The sequence below is a fragment of the Manis pentadactyla genome, chromosome 17, assembly GCF_030020395.1.
Source record: "Manis pentadactyla isolate mManPen7 chromosome 17, mManPen7.hap1, whole genome shotgun sequence".
Taxonomy (NCBI): Eukaryota; Metazoa; Chordata; class Mammalia; order Pholidota; family Manidae; genus Manis; species Manis pentadactyla.
This window is the reverse complement of record NC_080035.1, coordinates 54237175-54263928: the sequence shown is the minus strand read 5'-3', so window position 1 is coordinate 54263928 and position 26754 is coordinate 54237175. Positions and strand designations below refer to the sequence as shown.

The following is a 26754-nucleotide window of genomic DNA, read 5'->3' as shown; positions in this document are numbered from 1 at the left end:
ATTCACACCAAAGAAATATAATTTGAAATAAGACAGTTGGCACATTTTGTTTATTTCTCTGTTGCCTCTCCTCAGAGATTTTCTCCCATACCAATTCTATATGGGCATATAAGACAAGCCCTATACATAAAATGTTCAATTGCTTTTGCAATTTTGGTGGCTAGAATCAAAAGCTTGAGAAGGTGCCTGAATATTTCAATATAGGTACGAAACATACTAAACATTCCTCAAAGAACAGGTTTATACATGACCCTAGAACATGGACTTTGAATCTGATGTTGGCCCTAATCCTGAGGTTGTCCATTTAAAAAAAATGGTTAAGTAAACTTCAGTTCCCCAAAGTGACCTCCTCAGACAGCTGTCAGTGGCATTCTTCGTGCCCTGCACGCATCAAAGCTGAGCTGAAACCTAAAGCTCCTTTCTCAACCTCCGGGCGCTGCATCCTGTGTTTTCTCGGAAGGGCCACTGAAAACTCTGCTGGGGTCTGCCAGGGGATGTGTAGGTCAGAGAAGCAGCCACCATACTGGATCCCACGTCAGTCCCCTCTCTGAAGCATCAGTGTTGTTTTTGTTTGAATTTTAATAGATGCTTCCTTGATTTTCCAGGAGGCTCTGAGAAATTTTTACCTGAGCCTTAGAAGCTAGGTCAGTATTGCCAGTCATATTTTGCAACATGGAAAAGACAGCACAAACAGTTATAACTGGCTTGCACGACATTCAAAGTACTTGTGCCAACCAGCATGAGCTTAAGAGATGTTAGCTCACTCTGCCTGCTGGCATGGGAGTCCCCTCCAGGGTGTGGTGACAGGGTGGTTGGACCAGGGTTAACTGATTCCAAAGAACACGTCTGTATCTCCATGGTGCCAGTGGAGATCAGTGCAGAAGAACCCCCCTGAGAGCCTGGGAATCACAGAAAGGCAAGGCTGTGGTGGGGCCCAGAGCACACAGAGCATGGAGCACTGTGTGGGAGGCAGCAGTGACTGTCTGGAGGAGCCAGATGGGCAGAAATTGCTGAGAGGCTGTGGGGCTGTCAGGCCTCTCCCCAGGATGCCTTTGCTTGGGTGTCCAACTGCATCCTACCCTAGGCCTCCCAAAGACAGACACAGCAGACATGACTGTTTACAGCAACACAAGCCCCTACCCTACCCAGGCAGTGGTCAACTGCTCAGCTTCTAAGGAACCCTGGCAAGCTACATGATAGGAAAGAACCCAAATACATTGAACATCATGTATTTCTATTTGTCTCTCTGATAGAGTCGTTTCTCAGACAACTATTTTTTTTTTATATAACAGAGAACCAAGACAAAGAAGGGGTTAAATGATTAAAATAAGGTTCTGGCCAATTTTGAACTGAAAGCATTATTTTCAATTCCTTCCACTAAAAGAAGAACATGCAAAAATGAGAATAGCTGATGTCCACAAAATTGACAATTCTATTTTTAAAACACAAACACACTTGATCTCTGATCATGAGTTGCATTCATACATCTTAGTGGGCCCTCTAGTTATAGCAAGAGTATCTGTGATGCAGAAATATCAGGTGGCTACAAAAGTGTCTACTTATCAATGAGCATCTCTTCCAGGTATTTGGATTTAAGAACCTGGTGATTCTGCTTAATCTGCTTCCTTAAATTACTCCCATATGAACCCAGTACATGCTTAATCTAATATTTATTTATTGAAGACAAAACCTGAATGGCCCCAAAGAACATTAAATGGGTTATTTTCCCATCAAATGTGTTATGAGCAGCCATTTAATCATCTCCACATCCTCAGCAAAGTGCCGACCATTGACTCAGTGCAATGGCAGTCAAGTTTATTACAAAGAGGACTGGGTTGGGTACTGACTAAATACTAAGCCTACAAGGGTCAGGCAGGGAGTGTGGCAGATGGAAGGGTCTGTGCCTAGACAGAATGGAGCTGCAGCTCCTCAGCTCTAGCCAGTTGCTACTTCCAGAAACCTGGGCTCTACACTGCTTGACCTTTCCACTTTCCAAAAGGAGTTGGAAATTCAGCAGCTAATTCACATTATAGAAACAACTCTGGGGGGGTCACATATATTTTGGGCTGAATGCAGCTATGAGCTGCTGCTTTGCATCTTCTTGGAGCCTTACGTTCTTGGAGGAGATACTCACTGAGCCTGGAGTTCTAGCTTCTTGAGACAGGTAGCCTAGGCGGTAGGCAGCACTGAAGGAGGCAGGAGGCAGCACTGCAGGGCAGATCCGGAGAGGAGGTCTAATGGTGAGTGAACCCTGCACTTCTGGACATTTGGCTTTTAACTAAGCAGGGTACTGAACTAACAGGCACCCTCTATCTATGAAGAAAATACTGTCTCTCCCTTGACTGATTCACCAGATATGAAATATACATGTTGGCTTGTCTCTAAGATGATGATGGGCTTAGGTTGGGCCCTCCATGTGCCCTTTCCCCTTGGTGCGCACATGAAGAAGTGCGGACTGGAGTCAGCATTTTGGTTGCACTTGGTTGAAAGCAAAACCAACAAGTGCACTTGGTTGAAAGCAAAATAGTCTGTGCAGAGGCTGAAATACTCAACTTGAGTGCGTCAGTACCATAAACGCAACAGCTGAACTACTGGCCCCCATGCAAGACGGGGCAAACGAAGACAATTCAATGTAGGATTTCCTCACTGCCTCCGAGGTACCAAGTATTAATACTTTTGAGGTTTCTTACACTGGGGTTGATCTTCAGGAACTGAACATATGAATAACTTTGGCAACTGTGAACATCTAGATGAATTCTAGAAATATTCACACTTCTTATATGAATGTGTTCATTGCAAAGATTCAGGGATGTCAGATGAGTTATGTTTAAAAATCTTAGCTCAATTTTAAATTCAGTAAGAACTCTTACTGCTCAGTTTAATTGATAGAAAAATATTTCCAAGAAAAGACCAACTGTCCTTATGGATTCAAACCACAACACAATTAGAAATAAAGAACAATGGATGTTTTAGTTAAATCCTCCTGTGAATAGCCATCCTATACTGTCTTTGTGATGTTGGGTTTGAAGAGGTATGTGAAATACACCTTTTAAATACCTGTGTGGCCTTGCTGAAATCTGAGGCAATCTCAGTAGATCTAGATACCACTAGCACAAGTGCTTGGTGGACATTTCCAAACAGGGATGCTGTATTAACTGGGTCCACAGCAAAACTCAACCTAAAAAACACAGGCTCTGTCTCAGTCATCTTTATATTGCTAGTGTCTGGAACAGGGCTGGGCATATAGGAAGCTGTTACTAGCTGTTGTTTGCACAGAGTGCTGAATAAATAAGTATTTACTGAGGACATAATGCCACACATTGGCATCAACAGAAGACCAACAGACCACTCACAAGCAAGATATAACAATGCAGGCAGGAAAAGAACCCTTTGGCCAAGATATGGCTCTGCACCTTTTCAGGGCAGTTAAGAATTCAGAAATATCCAAGAAAAGTAAACATTCCTCCCTATTCCCCCACCGCCTGTTATATATAGATAAAAGGAAAAGTATCCCGGGCTGGGGCATAATCACTCACTCAGGATCGAAACATGGCTGATAAACAAAAATACCACCTCAAGAAAACTTGCAGACTTGGTAGATTTCTTAGAAATCTTTCTCTATGGTTCCAAGGCCCTGCTTCCTCAGAAGTAATTAAAGAAGGAATATTTCAATGTCTCCTTAAACAAAACTTACATTAATTTAAAATTAGAAAACTGAGTGGAATTTCCTAGAAATGTGGCCATGCTAAGGAGGTTTGCCTGTTGCTCACCAACAGGCAATTTTTTCTTGCCATTTTGTCCTGCATATACCTCTTCACCACTCTGCTTTGGCATCCCCCCCCCCTCCAGACTGCGTACTGTTTAATATTCTCTCCATCCTTCTCCCCTGGTACTCCACACATCTTCTCCATGGCAGCCACTACTGTGTGAAAGACCCCAGTTTTGTCTGAGAGGCAAAACTTGTCAAGTATTTTGGTTGAAGCAAACTATATACAGAGGCAGGGAGACCTCTGTACATTTGTGGCTGGAAAATAATTCTGTACTTATGGCACAGATTACAAAATCCAAAAGCAAACGTCTTTGATCTCTGGTGAACATACATCAGAGTAATTTTAATGATACATGTTAATAAATGAACAGTTTTGAGAACTTTGGCCTATTTCATGACTATCTGTAACCTTTAATTGTATAAAAAGTACAAAGGTAACTAGTGGTAATGTGAAAAGACACTTTGAAAAGTAATTATATTTATTATTTCAGGGGAATATTATTCTCAGGGATGGTAGGGTCTTATGCCATATTTGAATTGTTTTTAAAAAGGGTTTTTCTTTATACAGAAATGACATAAACTGGGATTGTGAGAGAAAATTCTCAAATATAACCCATCAGTTTTACTCTTGAGAAAACAACCTGAGGTTGGTTGGCATGTCCACAACGTTTACATTCATAGCTCTAATTCCTCCATTTTCAATGACATTTTATGACTCTGTGATATTTGGACAAAATATTTTTTAGATATACTTTCTAATACATGAACAATCACTGTGTAAAAACATTAATGATTGAGTTTTTGCCTGAAAGGCAAACACTGGCCTCACTGAAGATTACTGCCCAGGGTCACACTGACAATTTATAGTATCTGGATAAAGTACATACATAGAAATTCTTCATTTGAATAACATGCCACTCCTCCCATGAATCCATGTCACATATGGAAAAATCTAGACTTGCTGAGGCTTTGATTGTGACCCGCTTCTCTACACCAGCCCCAGCTCCAGTCAATCCCAACTCCCCTTAGGAAATTCTGAGGATCATTTCTGTTACTTTTTATGGTTAGATGGGAATCAAGTCACTGAAAATCCATATGTCATCCACTGGTGACTTTTTATCCATAGGATATAAATGAGGAAGAAGGAAAAGACATAAGAGAATAGATTTTTTTTCTTCCTCCTGCTTTGCCCTGATGGTATAGTAGTGTTTCAACAAAACACATTCTGGAGTGTTGTGTACTTATTCAGGATGAGAGGAGCTCTGCATATACCAGGGAAGGTCAAACCAAACCAAACCCAAGACTGGAAGGGCCACTAGACAGCCAGGAACAAAGAAGTAGGCAGATCAAGCCATAGCATCCAAGGGAAATGGAAAAGTGGGTGGTGTGAACGTGTCTGGTAGTCACCCAGGAATGGGTCCCAGCTTTCACCTTCCTATTCATCACCTACATTCTTGACTTCATGCTGTACATCCATTCTTACTCCACAAACCTTCCCCAAAGAACATTCCAATCATAGAATTCACCAGGGATGATGGTTCCTCTACCTCAGCAGGTGGAGAAGGTGAAAGACTTTCCTATCACACAGTCTTGGGTTTGAGTTAGGCATAGGATTTTGGCATGTTCCTTGAATCCCAAAGACATAGAAATATCTGTGAATAGAGTATTTGGCCTCTTCCCATGCTAGCACAGTATTGTCCTTGAGCAATGTCATGAGTTAAATGAACTATTGTAGGCCAACCTGGTGACCTAACCATCAAGTCTGTTTCTGTCGCTACAGGAATGTTATTTAAGAGGTAAGCCAAAGAGTTTTAAAGAAATACTTTTAAAATTACAGACTGTTTGCATATTAGAGACAACTCAATTTCTCTACTGTATCAAGTAACAATAATATTTGGGCTGCACTATTTAAGAAAATATCCCAAAATATTATAGAAAGATCACAAAATATTTTTCTAAAAATATTATATGTAGAATATATAGCAAGTGAGGCTATCGGGATTAAATAAACTGCTCACATCTGAGGCTATTCATTGAAGGTGACCTCTGGACATGAAGGCAGAATCTAAGAAAACTTCTTTTTATACCTTCAAAAACACTTTATGCAGCAACAGAAAAGAAATTTCAAAAGCACTTATTTATACCTGCTCTTTTTCAATATAGGGTTTTGCTCCCAGTAATAAACTGGAGATTCAGGCCAAGAAAAATCATAGAAAACAAGATCCTGTTGGATTCAACATAAAGTCCCAAATCCTGCTCAATGCCCTGCTTTTGTATCCACTACCATTATGTTGGACTTAGAATCCTGGGCACATTTTGGCTGTAGTATTTATTTTAACAGTGGAGCAGAATGTATAATTCAGTCTTTAAGAATTGGCTTTTAAGACACTAACAGCAGAAAAGTAACCAAATGCTAAGATTCAGTAAAAGGAGCAGTAAGATTAATGTTATGTAGAGGACATGAAGTATGTCTGTGTGTTTCTAATTACCTTGCACCATTCTCAAGTTGGTGGGATGACACTACCATCTAACAATTTCCAGCAAAAATTTTTTTTCTTATTTCTTTGCTTGTGTGTTTGTGTATGTGTGTCAGAAAGGCACAGAAAGAGAGAAAGATTAATAAAACTACTCAATTGTGTGTAAAATCATGGTGCAAAGGAAACATCAAGAAGAGTCCTGGAGTGGAATTTCAGGAGGCTTCTCTGTGCCACCAACCAGCGCTGTGGCCCTTCTGAGCCTTGGTTTCTGCTTGTACCACATTGGCACCTATGCAGTGTGGTGGGTAGTTGAGCCAAGCTACCATCTGCCCTCCCCAATAACTCCCAGGAAGTGCCAAAATATCCTGGTATAATAGATGGCAAAATGGAAACCAAAGGAAGAAAAATATATAAAGAAAGCAAGCTCCTCCATTCTCTTTTATTTATTTATTACTAACCGTTCTCCCTCAAAGCTCAGTGGCTAAGTGCATTCTTCCAGCTTTTCTGCTTTTTGAGAGGATCCTTATTATATGGCAGTTACTTTGACATTATTTGCATGTGGTTTACTGCCTGCCCCCCTTACTATGTAAGAGCCATGAGAACAAGGGCTCTTTTTGTTCAATCCTTGTATTCCCAGAATTCTGAATTTTACACGACACATAGTGGGCTCTTTATAAGCATTTGTTAAGAAAAGGTATGAAGATGTGTTGCCACCCAGTAAACAGTGGGCTTTTGTTATGGCCTGGCGTCTCAGAGCAGACCCAGCTTCTAATAGACAAGGTTCTTGGCGGAAGACTTTGCGTTTGCACTCAGTTTCCTGCTTTATGAAAACAACTCTAAAGGAAAAACGGCAATGACAAAGAACATTTAATGTGAGAAGAATAATTTTACCCTATGAATTTAATAAAACAAAAACTAAGTACAGTTAGACATCTTCCTTTCTAGCCCTAATCCCTTCTTTGGGGAAATGTCTATTCAGATCCTTTGCCCAATTTAAAAAATCATGGTAAAATGGGCATGGCATAAAATGTGCCACTTTAACTATTTTTAAGTGAATAGTACTGGGGCGTTGAGTACACTCACACTGCTGTGCGGCCATCACCACCATCCATCTCCGGAACTCTTCATCATCCCAAACTTAATTCTGTCCCCATTAACACTAACTCCCCATGCCCCTTTCTGCCAACAATTAATACTTTCCTCCTTCTTTCCCTCTCTTCCACTCTTCTTTTTATCCTTCCCTTGTGTGTTTGTGTCTGTGTGTCAGAAAGAGAGAGAGAGAGAGAGAGAGAGATGAACAAAGGGACTCCTAAGATCCCTGGCTCTTCCTGTTTGCACGTCTGAACCTTCATTAAACCGCTTGGCTCACTTTCTAATTTAGCCCCATGGTTTCATTTACAACTAAATTAACCTTCTAGTCGCTCTTTTCAGTTACCTCCTCCAGGCTGCCTAAAACACTTAAGCTGAGACTGATGTGAAAGTAAGGTTCTGTGGAGGTAGTGGAGAAGAGTATCTGTCTTTTTAAATTCTCATTGTTTAAAAAATAAAAAAATGGAAGTCCTGGATGAGAGGACTTCTCTTGGTAGACCCTTTTCTGCCGGAAGTCGCTGGCCAGCCTCCCGCCCCGCGAAGCGTGAAGTGGAGCCTATCCATTTGCTTTCTAGCTCTTGTCTGCTGGACCGAAATTTGAGTTTCTGTGTCGGTCTCATCAACCAATAATATTTTCAGATGACTTCTGATACTGAACTTGGACTTTGAAAAGGTTTGCTTCTACTAGGCTTTTCTTTTTAAATGGTTAAAACTTTTAAAACCAATAGTTAAACTCAAGAGTGACAAGTGTTTTAGAGAACCATATAAAGAGGATCATCCCAATCCTACATCATCTATAAACCGATCAAATTCAAATATGGTGGAGACCTAAGAGAATGGGATTTGGAGGCGGGCTGACCTGAGTTTTGAAACTGTCCAGCCACTTCTGACTTGCTTGAATCTTAAGTGAATTACTCTTTAAGATTTGCTCTCCTCTGGTAAATGGGTAAGACACTTCAACAGAGTTCTGTTATGTATTAAACGAAATAATGTATATAAAGTCTCTGATATGAAATAGTGCTTTTTGATAAATGTTGGTTCCCTTCCCTTAGTCTACTTAAGATTCATAATCCTAAATAAAAGTTGGTGTTAGCTTCTACTTAATAGGCATTCAAATAATAAAATGTACATTTAAATATATGATCTGTATGGCATTCCATATATGTTGGTAATAAATTTGATTTTGAGAAGATTAAATTAAAAAAACAATGTCAGATACACTTATTTCCCTTTCTGTATATGTGTATCCTGATGTGTCACTGACAACGAAATAAATCTAGGCTGAATTTCTCTATTGAGTTATGAAAGTCTTGACTGTCATTCATATTAGTCATTTTTCAAACTAAAATCTTTTATTATAAACGCATCAGCAGCCAGCAGCATGTGATGAGCAGTGTCCACTGCAGAAGACCCAGTTCACGCCCAGCTTCTAGCCTACTAGGCGTGTCGCCACGGGTGAAGGATCCAACATTTTTACTCAGCATTCCTTATCTCTACAATGGGGATCAAACGCTGTCCCTAACTCGTAAGTTGTTGAGAGGATTAGATAATGTAGTTAACGAATGCCTGGTGGTAATAAGCATATGCTACTGGTTACATGGTAATATTTTACCTATTTTAATTTCATAGGTAAAATTTTAATTTTACCTATATTTAATTTCAGCTAAAACACACGAATATTTGGACAAGAGATAGCATTTAGTAATAATACTTAGGTCACTGTGCTTAGAGCAAACTACTCATTATGGACACTTACACACCCAGTCTTGTCTAATCAAAATCTGCACTTCAATTCTCAAGCCTTCACCTCTTCTCACATGGGTCCCACATACACAGCAGAAAGAACAGGGGGACTTATGTTATGAGCTTATGTTAAAAAAACAAAAAAACTCTTAAACATCTTTCTCCAAGGCAAAAGAATACAGTGGAGTTTTCATTCTGTACACACTCCTTAGGTTTCCCTATTTTAACTTCTTCCCTTGTTCAAGGCCATCCTCAATGTTGCAGGGGTCAGAGAAGAGCAAAGAAAAGGCGGTGAACAATGGAATTGATTCAAGCATTCCTTTTCTCCCAAATCCTCATGACTGAAGTGATTCTCTGGCCCTTTCAAATATTCGGGTATAACAATGACAGCTGTTGAAACAATGACTAATGGAAGGGCTATGAAATTATTACTGGAAAAATATTAGGAGAAAAAGAAGGAATCAGGTTTAACATCCTTGGTAGTACTTTGGGGCCCCTTACGTGATCATTTAAAGCACTTCTGCAGGAAGTTGGTGTGGTTAAAGGGAAAGAACACCGGTGGGCAGGACACAGATAATTGGGTTCTGGTCCTGGTTCTTATTATTTACGTGATGTGGGTAAGCCACCTTGTCAGTCTGGCTCCTATTCCAATTTGTAATGTAACTGGCATCATTACTTTCCTTTTTATGGTATTGTAGAGGTATGGAATGATCATGGTAGTTCTGCTCTTATGATTTAGTGCCTTTCATAACTTTGATGTAGTTGATATAAGTCTTGGGTCAGACAAGCAATGCCTTATGTAACCATGACTATAGGAAGATGGGTGACATTTTACAATGATCAGCTTAATGATGCTGTTAATTACAGCACAGTGGTTAATACTGAAGAGCGCCTATATTTGATTACAGGAAGCTCATCAACATAAGCTCTGAGATCTTTGAAAACTCCAGAGCAAGAGGAGTGATGATAAGAATAATATAATTTGATTACCAAAACTAAAAACCGACAGATCCAAAGCTCCAGCATATTGTACCTGGTGCCGAGGCATGACAGATGCTAGATGCCGGAATACCTATAAGCCAGTATCAGAAAGTACCAGTCAACAAATTTGTCCCTTTATAGTAAAAATAAAAGTGAAGATGTGTTGACAAGAAGCATTTCTTCTATGTAAGTCACTGGGAGAGATGTCTTGTAGAGGCTGACGTGGTGGGGAGGAGGAAGTCAGTGAGATCCAGAAACTACAGAAGCTGGAGAAGAGCCTCTGGGAGGAAAGGATCCAAATGCCTTCCAGAATGTTCCTGATTCTTAATTGTTCACCCTCCCCAATATTTTCTCTTGCTTTCTCCCAGCTTCATGGCTCCATCAGTGAAGTAGCTTCCCCCTCATCCCCATGCGTTCAGCCATCCCAGCGTGCAGGCCCACACGTTCCCCCGGATGCTGCTGCCCCATCTCCACTCACATTTCTCTGTCCCGCTTCACCCTGCAACCCAGGGCCCCTGGTGACCTTGCCCTTCCCCACCTACTCACCTGAATTTTCCAGTCCCACCCAAACGCACCCTCCCCTTCACTCTCAGGCTCTCTGCATGAGGCCTGAGGCATGTCATGGTCATGCAGCCCCTGGGAGCCACTATGTCCCCACTCAGATCTGATGTAGCAATAGCTGCTTGCTCTGCCTCTATCATGAGATAAAGTCTGAGACTTATTCTGAAACTCCTGTCTGAACCCCACAGGCTGTTGGGGAAGAGTGCAGGATAAGGGGCAAGCACTGACTGAAGGGTCAAATAGACTTGAAGGCAAATGCAGGCTCTACTACACATTCACCTGTGGCCAAATCTGAGCCTTGATTTCGTCACATGTAAAACTGGACACTAGGAGCCACTGACCAAGTGTGAGAGCACATGTAAAGCATCAGGTGGCTTATTTTCTAAGAGTCAGTTCCCTTCCTCCCCAGCTCTCCTGCTTACCACCAGCCCTGCCTGTTCATTATCTGTCTAATCCCCACACATCCCACAAGCCCCACCTTCCCAGCCACTGTAGGAATAAGGCCTTGCCGCGAAGCTTACTTCCTCTGCTGTAATATTTGAGTTTTGACTGTTCTGTTTTGTGTGTGACATTCCCTGATTGCTTCATTAGTCATGAAGTAAACTCCCAGGTATCTTTAGCACCTCTCCACAATGGTGGCTTCTGGAAGGCTCAATAGACTCAGACAGATCTGGGGAGCCACTGCCTCCAGCAATGTGGCTCAGAGGGAATGCTAGAAGGGGCTGAGAGCCAGTCCTAATGCTAACTGCTTTTGACACGTGGTGGCTCATATCCCAGAAGTCAGGGAACAATCAGGTTAGCTGGCTGTCCTGCCTCCTTACCAGGAAGCAGTGAGGATGTCTCCTCTCCCCATCTACCCACAGGAAGGCCGGCACTTCCCGAAACAGGAAGGTAGAAGTGTGAGAAGGCAGGCAGCACTGGCAGGACTTGGGAGGTAAATGGCTACGAATCGACATTTTACTCTGTTGCTAGTGACTTTTATGAAGAATGAGACCCTGTTCATCTTTCAACCCCTGTAAACAGATCTGAATTCCTGCATTGCAGCTGGTCTCTCTTTCCTTACAAATCTAGGGCTGGAAATAAACACACATTTTATACAGCAGAATTGTACATTTATTCTGCTCAGAAGAGAAAACCTAAAATTAGAAAAACTGAGCATAATTTTATTACTGCCAACAAAAGCCAAAATACTACTGGGAGTATGACTTCTCAATCTAAAGAGATTCCCCCTAAATTCCATCAGAATGCAAAAGAGGATGGGATCTGAGACACAGTAAAGAGTACGGTCCGCCAGGCAGTAAAGTTCCTCATAAGGACCCTTGACATTTTCTCTTCAGCTGCACAGAATTGGAACTGATATTATGTCTTTAGGTGCTGTATACAAAAGAATTCTACTCAAGTTTCTCACCATGAGGTGTAAATTATTCATGAAAAATGAAAATGTACTAGATTGCAACACTTACATAACTTGGCCTTTCCTTAGGAAATCTTCAGTACATTTATTAACAACCTCATGGTTGTCCTGTGACACAGCTGCTTCTGAGGCAGGGAAATAAAGGGTCTGTTGTCTTCTTATTTTCCAATTTCTTGAAGAGAAAAAATAATCTGCCTCTATTTGGACCCCATTGATCCAAGTCTACCTAAGACAGAGTACTCCCCCAGATGGAGTACTTCTCCTCTAAAAAACTGTGACCACACTAACAAGTCTGTGTTCTAATGCCCTTGCCATGTCACGCTGTGGAACTTCGACTGAGACTGCAAAGCAACTTTAACTACTCGTATTAACTGAAAGCAGATACCGCAATTTTTATAGTTTTGTTTTTTTATCTGAAGAGATACAGCAGGGTCCAATCAATCCCCACCCCCTACACACACCCACGTGCGTGCGTGCACACACACACACACACACACACACACACACACACACACACACACACACACACTCTCTTATTCCTACCTCCACAAAATATTGATGTGGTAATTCTGCCTCAGCTGAAACAACCAGATCCATTACTGAAATGGAACTGCCTCACCTTTCTAGATTTCTCTGTTAGTATTCGCTAACTTACATATCTAAGAATGTATATACTAATCGTTTAGAAGTTGTGTTCACATTTGTATGTAGTTAGGATATCAGCAGAAGTGAAAGGGGGCTAAACGCCTTCAGCATTCTAATGCTGATAGATGTCTCAGCCTCAAGACGAGTCACAAGGGCTGGATTCTGACACCTGCTGTCTCAGCTGTTTTGGAGCACAACCCACTTGGGGCCCAGCTGCTTTCTGTAACCTGTTCCTAGGGACCAGCAAACTGTGAGGAGTGTTTCATAGGTTGATCACCCATACAGAGAGGCCAGCCACTCTCCGGTGTATTTCAGGAGAGGCATCTGACAGGAGTATAGTCCTCTCCCACTGGGGCTCTGCAGAACCAACATTTTTCTTGTGAAAAAACACAGGCTCCAAATGGATCAAATGGGGAATAGTTGGGAATGTTTAATGCCTCGTACATTTGTCTGAATATAATCCTGACAGATGGCTTTGAATAATAGATGCTTTATAAAACTCTTTGAGAGGAGAGTTTAAGTAAAACACTACCTCACCTTTCTAGATTTCTTGGCTAGTATTAGCTAACTTACATATCCAAGAATGTATATACTAATTGTTTTGAGGTTGTGTTCACATTTGTGAGAAATAAGTAAAATTTGATAGTTTTAGGCTTCTCTCTTCCCCTCTAATAGTTCGTAGCAGGCCAGATAAAGCATAATACATGAATCTGGTTGCATGTAATTATTTTATTTTTGTGATAAGATACTGTTGAAATCGATTATTATATATATTAAATGTATATCAGACATGTCTGGAAATCCACATCTGGATTTTCAGACTGATTAAATATTCCAATAAATAGATGGTTATGTGTGTATGATATATTACCTAACTTTCAATAAACTCTTCCTAAGGCCAACTTTCTGTTGAATGGGTTTAATCTTTTGGGGACAGTCAACATAGTGCCAAAAATATACTTTGTTTTCAACAGCTTTAAAGGTACTAATGAGTTGCTCCATAGAAAGATTCCAATATCTGCTCTGTAAGAACTTTTCTTTCTGGCGTAGTCTCATGACCTAGAATGGATGAGATGAATGGTTCCCTCTCTGTTCACATAGCTCCATGTGGAAACATGGACCACATGTACTCACTCCAGATCTGGAGGGGCTCTTTCTTCTGAGCAAAGGCTGGGAATTCTTTGCACTTTTGTGGCTCATTTAGGTCTCATTTAGGTAGGAAGCAAGAAGCCGCAGGTTAGGGGTAAGCACGCTGGAGACATTTGGCTGGCGAGTACATCCAACTGCTGTCCTTGAGGGGATTAAGTTCCGGTCCTACAGAGGAGACTTCCTGTGGTTAACCTTTCACGTCAGCCCCAATTTCTTTTTCTGCCACATGACATTTCTTTGGACAAGTGTTGCCATAGTATGAAATAGTTTTTATGTATCTTTTTGGCTAAAAGTAGCTTTTCTGATGTAACGGGCAAAGGCAAGATGAAGGCCGTTTGCCAGCTGCCACCACCCAAGGTTAGGCTCTTGTTAAAGCCTCACAATGGTCTCCGCAGACTCTGCTGCCTTGACTCCATCTGCTCATTCTTCCCTAGAGTTCTGTTCTGTCACTGTCCTGCATGAAAACCCTTTAGTGGCCCCAAAATGGGACAAACCCTATAACTTGGCATTGAAGGTCCTGCACAATTGGAACCAAGCCTATGCGGCAGCTTTTCCTACAAACTGACGCTCTGACCAACTCACCAATCCCATTACTAGTTCTTCCCCGCTGAACTTGACACTCCCACGTGTGTACATATGTGCTTGTCATTCTTTCTATCCAGTGGATGCAGGTGAAGTCCTTGTAAAATTGAGAGGGTAGAAAAGGCATGTCTGGTTGCAGGGCTTCAGGGAAGGGCTCAGAGTATAAACTGTATTTTAACTGGGTCTTCAAGGATGTTATTAGGTAAACTGAATAATCTCTGTTAAATAAACAATGAAACTATGACTTAAAATATATTTACCTGGAAATTATTTTCTTCCCTTTTGAAGTAGAATGTAGTTTTGAAATAAAAAATAATAAAGCAATGACAATGTTGAGTACTATAATTCAAGTTACAGGAATTTCATCTGGACTTTCATTCTGTTAAATAACATTTCCCATAATATGAAAAAAACTAGGTGATCTATATGCTAAGCTATTGATCACTTTTCAAATGTATAGTCTGAGATTGAATTTGTTTCAATATAGGCATCTAAATATTTATACATTCTGACCATCTGTTAGTAGGCTGAAATTGACTGTTTTACATGGTATTCTCATTTTCGTTTCTAATTTCCCTTGTACCAAGCCATTTGTGAGATGATAAGCCAAGGCTAGGAGTAAAGTCTAGGGCAATGATTCACACCAAAGAAGCCCGTGAACCTGTTCACTAGGACTAATGAGGAATTCTCTTTTACTTCTTATCTTCTTTTATTACTTGTATAGAAATTCCTAACTTCCAGTCTACCCACTGATTATAATACTACATAGAATATTAATACATGGCTATGCACTGTAATTAATATATACAGACTATCTGGTCTCTAAACATGACCCGGCTGTCACACAGCTGGCCTGGAGCTCTGCTTGGGTCTGGCTCACCTCCCCGGCTCAAGTTTCACTTCCTTTGAGCTGCATTAGCAAGACTCCCTCCCTCTCCCCTATGGCAGCAGAGTTTACTGTTGTTGGGTCTCACTCAAAAGATAGTTTTATTTGTGGGAGAAGTGACTTTTCTGTATTTTAATTATGAGAGAGGTAGTGTAGCATGGTAGTTAAGAGAAGGGCCTCTGGAGACAAACTCCTGGGTTGAAATCCCAGCAAGACCGTTTATCAGTTGTTTAACTTTGACTAAGGTAGTTAACCTTAGTTTCACTTTTACCATCTATAAAATAAGGATAGCAATAGTCATACTTATCCCATAAGACTATTATAAGGATTAAGTTATCTATGTATCCTCTCTCATAAAATCTATAATATATGATATGATATATAATATATATCATATGAGAGAGAAACCACTTTGAATAGCAGCTTGTACATAATAAAAGTTTGTAAATAATAGTATTATTAGGTATAATTTATATATTAAGGCCTAAAGACCTTGACTGAAACAGTAAACAGCTGTTGGTAAATTGTTGATATATCTACTCCCAGAGGTAAAAAACCAAAACAATGATTTTATATTTCCCTTAAGTATTTGGATCTTGTTTTCATTTAATTTCAAACTACAAGTCCAAGTTCAGTTAAAACTGCTCATTGCTGGCACTTTGATGTAGCCCTGAGGATAAATTCCTAGACTGGTTGCTTGTTCGTCTTGCTCACCACGGGGTTACATGTAAAGGAGCCCTGGAGTAGAGGGTCTGCCCTGGGATATTTTTGTCTACCTTTCTTCTTTGATGAATGACTTGTATCTAATTACAAATACCTGTGAGATTTAAACTATTTGAACTGACAGTCTAAACTGATCAAATAAACTGAAAAACTGTCAAAATCCTGCCACATCTTGTGTTAATGAGATGCTCAAGGAAGGATGAGAAGGCAGGATGCTTATCATTCACTGAACTCCGAGATCATCAGCACCACCTCCTATTCTGCTTGTGTTTGCCTTTATAATCTCATACTTTGGCCCAGCCTAATGGCTAAGGAAGGAATCATTAGTTTGTTGAATCTCACAGCTGGAAGGGACTTTAGAGGTGATCCAGTTCTTGTGCTTCATGAATGAGGAAACCGAGGTTCACTATGCTTAAATGACTTATAATTCACATGGTATGATTCAGTTTGAGTTGAAAGGGTGAAATCTTAATAAGATGCTAACTTGTCATTTCACAGTCATCAACAATTCCTGACTTCTCAATTCTTCTCAAAAGAACTTACACGTTCTTTTGTAGCTGCTCTGCTCTGTGAAGCTTAAAAATACATAAAGAATGTCATACCTAAGATGAATGTTTACTACTGTTTCTTTTTTCTGTAGTTTTCATGTGCAAGCAGACCTTCATCAAGAGCTGCTAAAGAATTTCTCTTCCTCATCATTGAAGTGCAATCCAGCAACTGTTATGCCTACTAACTGCAAAATGTAGAAATTAGGCTTCTTGAAGCTACTATCAGGTACTCTCTAGTTAAATTTCTTTGGACTTCATTGAAGTTAAATTTGTTAGATCCTTTACCAATCGCATTCTGCTATAAAGTGATATTTTTTAGATTCTGAATATTCCATGCTTCCTATCCATGTCATATTATACACATACATAAACCTACACATACGTATATAACCTCTCGTTTCTTCTTGCAAATGGAGCCAAAATATCACTTGGCTGGAAAAATATTTATGATACACGATCAAGTATTTATTATAATAAAGGAATTTTACCCTGAAACTCCAAAGTACTTCTTTATCTTAACTTCCTTTCCATTCCTAGGAAAGATATCTCTGTATTAGAAGTGCTTAACTGGACATGATGGTAAAATTCCATTGTAACAAATACTGCTATATTATATGTCAAACTTGTTTTCTTATGAAGGGACTTTGTAACAAAAATTGTCTCAAAAATCACAAAAACATGGTTCAAGAAGGCAGGACTTAGACATAAAAGAAACAGATATTCAGCTTCCCTGTTAAGACTAAGAGGCACTTTGAATGTAGTGATGGAAGGATGCGCGCTGTCTCTCCCTTCTCCCATCCCATCATTGTTTTTCAATCTTCCCAGCTAAGAAATGTGTTTGCTCTTCTTTGTTATGTCTGTTGGGGAGCTGAGCTGGCTTTCCTCAGAGCTAAGTTGGCATTTTGAGGTGGTGGGCGAAGAGCTGAAAAATTATCAGTCGTTTGTATCTGCCTCTGAGCATGCACTTTGCCTCTCTGCCCTCTCTCATCCTTTCCTGTTTTTTCACAATTCGGAGGGCTCAGTAGGAGCTGTCATGGGATTTGCCTTTCATTCCTTTGTTCAAGTGCACTCATGCCTCTCTTTCCAGGGAGGAAATCTGTAACACTGGAATCACTTGTCCTCTTGAACATGGAAAGAAAGTGTGAATCAGCCCCTCCCACCTGCACAATGCAGTTTGGAATCTACTATTTATGCCCTGACATGATCTTCCCCAATAGCTTCCATTAACTTGGACCTTCCCTCCAGCCTACTCCCATATTTTTTTTCATCTTTTATCAGGATAGTTGATTTTATTAAAAAAAAAAAAAACTGAACAAAACCAAAATTGCTCTTCTATGAAGGGAGGACATGCACGATAAAGTGTTTTTCTAGCTGAGGTGAGAATTTATGCTCACTCATCCTCACGCACATCTCCTGTGACCGGGACCACATGTTCGCAAGTTGGCTGGGGAGAGTCAGCCTGTGAATGCAGAGTGGGAGACAGCCAATCGGACCTCACTGAGAAGTAGTACATTCATGGTCTCACTGGCACATGCATTACACCAACAGAGTTAAACATCCCTAATCAGTTATATCCAGCCTTTGTGAACTCCGTGCCTGGTACTCCTCTCGCAATATGGCCTGGCTCCTACTCCAGCATTTGAACAGATTGTAGAGTGGGAACCGGGGGGTCTGGGAGCACGTATGACCAAGGTGACGTGTTAACAAGAACCATTCAGACCGTAAATGTGACACAAAGGGAAAAAGGGGAGACTTTTCTAAGAGGAGAATTTTTTTTTTCCCACCGCAGATGACAGGGTCTGAAAGAACCAAATCAAAATACAGACAGTTCTGAAGCACCCACAGGCAAGCTTTTAACAATTTTTCTGCGGCAATTCACAAACCACTGGATACATAACGCTGTACTCAAAGAAATTTAAGCCTGTCAGGTTAATTACACAATCATATTAGGTACGAAAACAAAACAGTGCAACACAAAACATAGCTACATCATTATTTGCAGTAAATGTTAACTCTAAATAAGTGCAACCTGTCCATAAATGCTTGCTATAAACTAATCAAAAAAAATAAAAAAATTTGATGGATAAACATGAAAAAAAAATTCTCACCGAGAATTTTTTTTTTAAATATCAGCACTCATTTAGAGTTCGGGATTTGTGAAAGAAAGCTTTAAAAGGAGCAAACCTGATTGGCTGCGGCTGTTGCTGCGAAGGGGACACTTGTTGCAGGAGTTGTTGCTGCAGAGACAGTGGCTGACGTAGCGCTGTGCATCATGGGTACTTTCAGGAGGGGAACCATGGGAGCAATGAACAGGAGGGTGTAGCATTATGGTAATAGAAGTGGCATTTTGGCATGGTGAATATCAGAGCAGCAAGCCATCATGGGTTAAACCAGCAGATGGCATGCAATCACAATGCAAAGCAAGGAAGCATGGGAGAGAAATAAAAAAGGGAAAATAGCTTATTACAAGTACAATTAAAGGAAGTTTTAAAACATAATCAGTGATTCCCAGAAAGGCCAAAGCAGATTACTTTGGTTGATGTATTTATAAACATTTTACTTCTAACAAACAGATCATGCTCGATTCAGAGCCTGTGGCGTGTGCAATGATGGTTGCTCCTAAAACTGTGAGATGTTAATGTCCAATGAAGTAAGAATATTCATTTTTAATCGTCATTCTTAAACACTGAGGCTCACTATGGAGGGCTAATTTGGGATATGGCATTATTTGTAATTAACTGTGGTTAAATTGAAAATGTTTTTGGTCAATTTGGGTGGGGCTGCATATTTGAACTGGAATTGCCGGAGGCTGTGGGATATTCGGGTTAATAAATGGTAGAGCAAAACTCACAGCCTTGACATAAATTCCAACAGTTATTGTGAAATAGCCAAATTTGGACAATATTTATTTTTCTTTACTCTAAATAGAACTAGTCCATATGTCCTGAAGACAGGCTTTTGTACCAAGGCATTGAGATGTGTGGGGTAACTACATAGTATTAAAATTCAACATCTGCTAAGCTACAAATACTCATCATAAATCAATCAACACTTAAAAGGGATAATATAGCAAGGCAGTTCAGACATTTGTTTTCAAAATACATCCATGTATAATTTTTAAAAATAAATACTTCTGGGAAACTCTGATGACTCTAACACACAGCAAAGAGGAGATAAAGGCACACCACTATGAAACTCTAAAACACTGATGAAATTAGCCTGCCTCTCCAAAATGGAAGCTTTTTTGTTCTTATGCTAAACCATATAAACTATAAAGGGAAACAAAATGCAGATAACTTAGAAAGCAGACTCATATTTATGGTTTTATGTTTTGCAGTGGTTGTTCTAGTCACATTAACACGGTCATTTTCTTAAATATACGAGTACATTTAAAGAACCTATATGTTTGTTAACTCTAAAGCCAAATAAACCTTCAGACTACCAATTCCTAAAGCATTTCTACCATCTCTGAAATAAATCTCAAGCAAGTGAAGGTACTGTACGTAATATATAAGACAAATAAAAAAAGGTTGAAACCTACCAATACTGGTAGCGGGTGTCATGCACAAAACTGACCCTGCATGTCATGCAATGGTAGGTGGAAAAAGTGAATAAAGGGAAAGAAACAGGTTAGCGGTTTAGAGTTAACATTCAAAGTGAGATTGAAGCACAACCAGAAATAAGTAGGGTTAGTTAACACAGTCTTTTAGAGTCATTCATATTTTTAGTATTGACACAAATATATCTGACTTATTTTAAGCCAATATTATCCAAAGCTCACTCCTTAGACTACTTTTCACACTTTTTATTCATATACATCAACATGATTCTAATAAGGATGACATGTGATAATGCTGCCATGTCCTTCCTCTAGGATCTCAAAATATTTCATGGACATTATCAAGTTAATCCTCTAAGGCACAAAGTGGGTATTTTACAGATGAAAAATCTGAGGCATAGTAACTACTCCAAGGTCATGCCTAGCGTGTCAAGGGGAAGGCTAGAAATAGAATTCTATTCTTAAATCCAGGTCAGGTTTTGTATTCACCAGATGACGCTGACCTTACCGCATTAAAAGTTCGCTTGTAAAATGTTTTGTGCCGATAATAATATGAAAAGGAAAAACAGCAAGTAAGATTCTCTATCCTCCAAATCAAAGGCTTACAGGCCAGGTGAGTTTTAGATTACTGCTTGAAAGCCCTACCAAGTAGGAAGACTGAGGTCTGTGTGACACAATGACCTGGATGGCACATGCTCCGTTCTCTGCTATGAGATTTATTATGGTAAAAGAGTGGTGCCCAGCAATAAAGTATAAACAGTGTGGGAGCAAAATATTGCAGAACTGGAGCAGAAGTAGGACCAGGGCTAGGGATTTTTGTCAGGGCTGCTGTTAGGTGATACCTGAGGGAGACCTTTGGCAAAACTCCTAGATGTCAAGTTGATGTCTTCGTGGGCAGGAGAGAGAAGGTGGGCAGGGAGGATTTCAGCCCTCCCTTGGGCCTAGTGGCCTTAACTGTGGGTGGTCTTGTTAATGGACTGGAATCAGAAAACTCTGGCCATGAATAGTAAGGTATGTTGTGGAATCCTGAGAAAAGAACTGTTCGGGAAGGAATTGCCTACTTCTGGTTCAGGTCCTTAAGATGAAGAGTGAAGTGATACAAGGGATTCAGGTAACTGAAGATTGGATGTCATGTTGATGCCAAAGAATTCACTTTTAATGAATGTAGGTGTACCCACTGGGTTCAGAACTGCCTTCTGAGATACAAGATGAGGAATCTGAAATGTGTAGATTTATTCTCTCTTCTGAACTATTTTCACCAGGGGAAGACTTTTTGCCTGATCTACATTTTGATCAGGCTAACATTAACTAGTCAGGAAAAGAGGCTACTTAATGGGGCTACTACTGGGTTTTTCAGCAGATGTGTACTAATACATACAACTTAAACCACATATGCACATACGCACATACACCACATACAATCTCATTCACAACACCCTATCTTTCTCCAACCCTGTTTTTCTAATCTTCATAATCCAATTGCTGGGAAGTTCCTACCCATACATTTTCACTTCCTTGCCTCCATATATTTTCCAGGCCTCTCATTCTGGTTTTCATTTTCACCTCTCCACTCAACCTTCTAATGCCACAGAACTCCCTGCTTCTGCAATCAGGACGAACTCCTCCATCCTCACCTGCCTCCCCGAGGCTCAGTGCCATTCAGCACTTGGCTAGCCCTCCGTAATAAAGCACTCGTTCTCCTTGGATTTTCTGACTTCTCTCTGTCTCACAGACACACACAGGCACACACACACACACACACACACACACACACACACACACACACACACAACTATCTCTGTATGCTGGAGTTTTTTAGGACTCAGTTCCAGTTTCTTTTCATTTACTTTATACTTTTTTTGGAAACAGCATTCAGTCAATGATATCATTCAGTCCGGGATTTAAATACTATCTATGAGCTCAAGCCTTCCAAATTTATGCATGATGCCCAGACAGATCACTCCTCTGAGCTCTGGGTCCTTTCATCTAACTGCTTACCTGGCTTTTCTATTCAGATGTCTCACAAGTGTCTCAAATTTAACATGTTCAAGCGTTGATCTTTCCTGCAGAATCTGTTTCTCCAGCTCAGGAAATGCTGGATGGACAACACCATCTACATAGTGGCTCTCGTCTAAACTGAAAGTTAGCCTGACACCACTTTCCCCTCATGAAATTCCCTGATCCATGTCACCAACACCCTGCTTCTAAATGGCATCTAGTATTTGTCTGTCTCTCCACCCACGGCTCAAGTCTTATAAGCCCAGCTGTGTAATAACATCTGTCTCCACTTCATCCATTCTTCACTCTGCGGCCAGAGTAAACCTTTCCCAACACTGTTCCCTTCTCTGCAGGCAGTGGCTCTTTGCCTTCTCATTGCCTTTAAGATAAAGTTTTGTACGTCCAGTCTCTGACCATCTCCCCAGCTGTCCTGCACCCCTCTTCCCTTGGCACCATGATCCAGACAGATTAGCCTCTTATTTGTTTGAATTGAACAAATCACACTTTTGTCTTACTTTTGGGCTTCCCATAAGCTGTCCCCTCTGCCTAAAATAATCTTTTCCCCACTTTTCATCCTCCAGGTCTCACAGTACATGTCACTTCTTTAGAAAGCTGTTCAGTTGTTCTCTTATCATGCCACTCAAACCAGCTTTCTATTTTTAATCTTACTGAACTCTTTACTTTTCATTCATAGTACTCAGAATATATTCTAATTATATATTTATATGCATATTTATTTAACACCCATCTCTCCTCTTCTACTGTAAACTCTGGGAGGGCAGAGTTTGTGTCTAGGTCTATGGAGAACATAGTAGACAGTCAATTAGTTGAATGAACATTCTCAGCCAGTAGTAGGCATGTGTTGGGAGCAATTTGCTCCTAAACTTTATTAAAGGACCCGGTTTGTAAATGATTTCATTTTAAAGTCAACCATGGCTAAATTCAAAGGTGTCCTATAAAAGTGCCACACGATTCTCTTGTATCCCAGTGCAGAGAGGCTTTCTTGGAGAGCTTTTCCGTGTCATGCATGTGAATGTCAGCTGGGCCAGGACTGAACACACACTTCAGCCTCAGTTCAGCATGTGGCTGTAACGTTCAACCCAATTAATTTGATGAGCCTCTGTCTCTATATGCCCTCAAAAGTGATATGAATATTGGAAACAAACATCTTTCGCCATGTGTGGCTGTCTTACTCAGTGCCAGATTCTGGGATCTTTTCAGGCCCTATCTCTGACTTTCCACCCCACTCCTCCAGCCCCCCGCCCAGAGCCCCTGAAGTACTTTACACTATAGCTGCAGCAGATAACTTGTTCTTCTTCAAGTACCCTCTTCCCAGCCTGTGCTGTCCCCCGCCTGAGATGCTCTCCCTCCAGTGGTAAAATCTTCCTGTCAAAGTCCTAAGCAGTTTCTCCTCCTTTGGAAAGTTCTTTCTCCATCTCCTTTGTCATCACCACCCACTGCACATGCCACCTGCTAAACAATTGCCTCTTTCTCCCTCACTCTCAAATGGCTCTGCTCATACTGTAAGGTAAGCCTTAGTGCTAGGCATAATATTTGGCTTTTGCTTCACTCTGAATTTTGTATTCCCGTTACTGACTCTGGTAGCCAGAACTTACTATGTGTTCAAGAATGTTTGCTGAATTGAATGGGATAAACACATTTGGCTGTGGTTACAAAGACATAGTTTCCACTAAACACTGGCAAATCCTTCCCTGAAGTGTGTGGTAACTTTTGGTGACATTTTGGCTTCTGATCCATGGGTAGTATCTGTGCTAGCACGTGTTCAACTTACTCTGTATTTCCAACATAATTTAATAAATCAGGAGGGAATCTGTTGGGCGGCCTTGTTCTAACTGGCTGAAGCATTTCACTAAGGCAGTGATTCTATCAACAAAGCCTTCTCAAATGTTTTCTGCCTCAGTGGCACAAATACTTCAACTCTCCAATGTGAGTCTGAATTATCTGGATAATTCCATTAATTACATACTCTGTTTTGCATCACAGACACAGCCTCAGTTTTCCCATCTGCAAAATGCAAATAATTATGTCTGCCACTGGCAGAACTATGTTGAAGAACATTGAGATAATATTTATAAGAATATGTACAGTAATTCAGAGTAAACCTGTCAGAGAGATGTCAAGAATTATTATGCTGCTGTTTTTGTAAGTGTATGTGCTTTTTGTCACTTTCCTAACATAGCAAAGAAAATATATAACTTTTAGGTTAAAATAATCCTTATATAAAAAAAAGAAAAACCCCACTCATAACCACTGTGCTAGGGCATTGACCAGGGTAGTGATTATATTACCATGGTTTTGGAGAGGAATCTCTATTTTGCATAATATTCTAAATTACTATCTCCGTATCCTGGAGGCAGAATTCCTAAAATCCAAATTTACATTGTGTCAATGGGAGACTTTTAGTAGCACATCAAAAACATCACTATAGGTGACAGACGGTAACTAGATTTATTGTGGTGATCATTTTGCTGTGTTAACAAGTATCAAATCATTATTGTGTACACCTGAAACTAACATAATGTTATATGTCCTCATATATACTTCAATAAATATATATACCTCAATATATATATATACCTCAATAAAAAATAAATAAAAATTAGGATCTTAAAAAAAAACCCAAATACCCCCCCCAAATACTGTTTACTGTGAATGACCTTCCAGTAAAGGGTAACCCCCAGGAGAACATAAAATAATTTGTTTTCATATTATGATAATTGTTAATGTGAAGTATTTATAGAAAAATAAAAGCCTGTCAGTTTAAAAACAATAGGCCCACCATCTACCAAGTTATGTAAAATTTATTTTTGATTATCACTTAATTTGCAGAATTTAAACAATAATTAACAATGAATGATTATCATTATCATTTTAAAATTAGGCTGAAAATGTGGTTTATGAGAAAGAAAGCTTGAAATAAAAACTGGAGCCAAAATAAACACTAAAATATCTGTTATGGATGTAAGTGTGGGAAAATTATGCTAATTTCCCTTTAATAAAATTATTTCTCATTTTCTCTTTCATCATTTAAGAGAAACAGGAAAACTTCGTAGAAGTTAAAATACCATTCAGAGCATGAGATAGACATGTTGGTTCACTATGATATTTATATCATGTTACAGATGGAAACACGTATAATTCACAGAATTCAGTGGGGTAGGACCCACTTCCCCGCGCCCACTCAATTGAGGGTTGCCGGACACATTGGAACAGTTCTTAAAGAATCCAGCAGAGGGCGGAAGTGCACAACCACAGCGGCCAGGTCAGCCTGTGGCGCCAGGACACAATGCATTTCATCCACAATAATCACGTTATTGCATAGATGATATTCATTCTTATTCTGGATGTCTCTAAACAATTTCCAGGTGAAATTTTTTTTTCAGTGATTTGACATATCAGTCATCACCGGATTGAAGTATTAAATATGAGTTAGAGGCCTTGTCTTTTGCACGGCTTAGCTCTACGGTTTCATAGGCGTTCCCAGGAAATGGCAGTGGCATTACTACCCAGCCTTTAGAAACAGACTTGTCCTTTTATGTTTTTCCCGTCAATATATTCTTCCGTAATTTTTTTATCTTAAAATATCAAGTATCGAGGTCTATAAAATAAGACCCCTGCAGAAGTCATACAGGGCCTCAAGGTAAGTTTACCTTCAGTAGTTATTTTACAAACATGTTATATCAGGTGGGTTGTAAGTGTAAATGCTGCTGTGTTATGACAGCACTGAACTGTCTCCAGTGAAGGTTTGTAACAGGACTGGCGGGGGCCCCGTGAGCACTGACTCTGAGACTTGCTCTACAGGTCTGTTAGTCTAATCACTTCAAGAGAAGAGCATAACTCAAATAAGAAAACTAAATACTAAGAACCATTTAACTTAAGGAATTTGTATCTTTCCTATAATAAATATTAACAGGTTAATAATTCATTGTGAAGTGTAGATTTCATACAACCATAGAAATATTTATTCAAGTCCCTCCTACATTAACTCCTAATGCACTATGGTGTTTAAGAAAATGGATAATATGCAAAATCCAACCAAATGGAGGATCCACAAGCTCTTTTTGATAAAACTGTTATTCACCTATATTAAGTCACTATTATGGGATGAAAATTTTGACTTTGAAACTAAAAACTCAAAGGATAGTCTCACTAAGGCCAAGTTACTCTCTGGTTCTTTTTTTTGACACTCTAGAAAATTGTTTACTTTGAGACTATTATCCCAACTTCTAACACAAACTAAAAGGTCAAAACCACAGTCAGTTTATGGTGACTCTGTGTTTGCATAGCACATGGTGTATGTAGGTCTGTGGCCAGGGAGGTCAGTAAAAATGGAGGGTGGTGACATGCTTGGTACTTTTCTTTCTTTACTTTGATCTGTTTTATTTCAAGCCCTAAGGGAGAACTCTGGCCTCCACATATGGAGGTCGGTGGTGTCGTGTCATGTAAATGCCAATGGTCACCTGGAAACTAGAATCTAGGTCTTTTTCTCATTAGTTGTGCCACCTTGGGAAGTCACTTCACACTCAGGGGGCCTCAGTTTTCTCATCTGTAAAACAATCAACTGAAAGAGATTCCTAGGAATCCTTCAAACTGCAAGATTCTATGACTA

The 26754-nt window shown here is 40.0% G+C and overlaps 1 protein-coding gene across 6 annotated transcripts in view; it reads right to left on the bottom strand.

Annotated features, from left to right (window-relative positions):
- The window catches only part of MBNL2 (muscleblind like splicing regulator 2), a 159472-nt gene that overhangs the window by 5262 nt on the left and 127456 nt on the right, over positions 1-26754 (bottom strand). For 2 of the 6 annotated variants that reach the window (XM_036893879.2, XM_057494492.1), the window contains 2 exons: positions 20109-20144; positions 18752-18846 (listed from right to left, as the gene is read on the bottom strand). The exons of 2 other annotated variants lie outside the window; for them this stretch is intronic. In XM_036893879.2, the coding sequence (XP_036749774.1) occupies positions 18752-18846; positions 20109-20144 (131 nt within the window). The remainder of the gene's footprint in view (positions 1-18751; positions 18847-20108; positions 20145-26754) is intronic. 2 more of the 6 variants (XM_036893882.2, XM_057494493.1) reach the window with 1 other exon arrangement.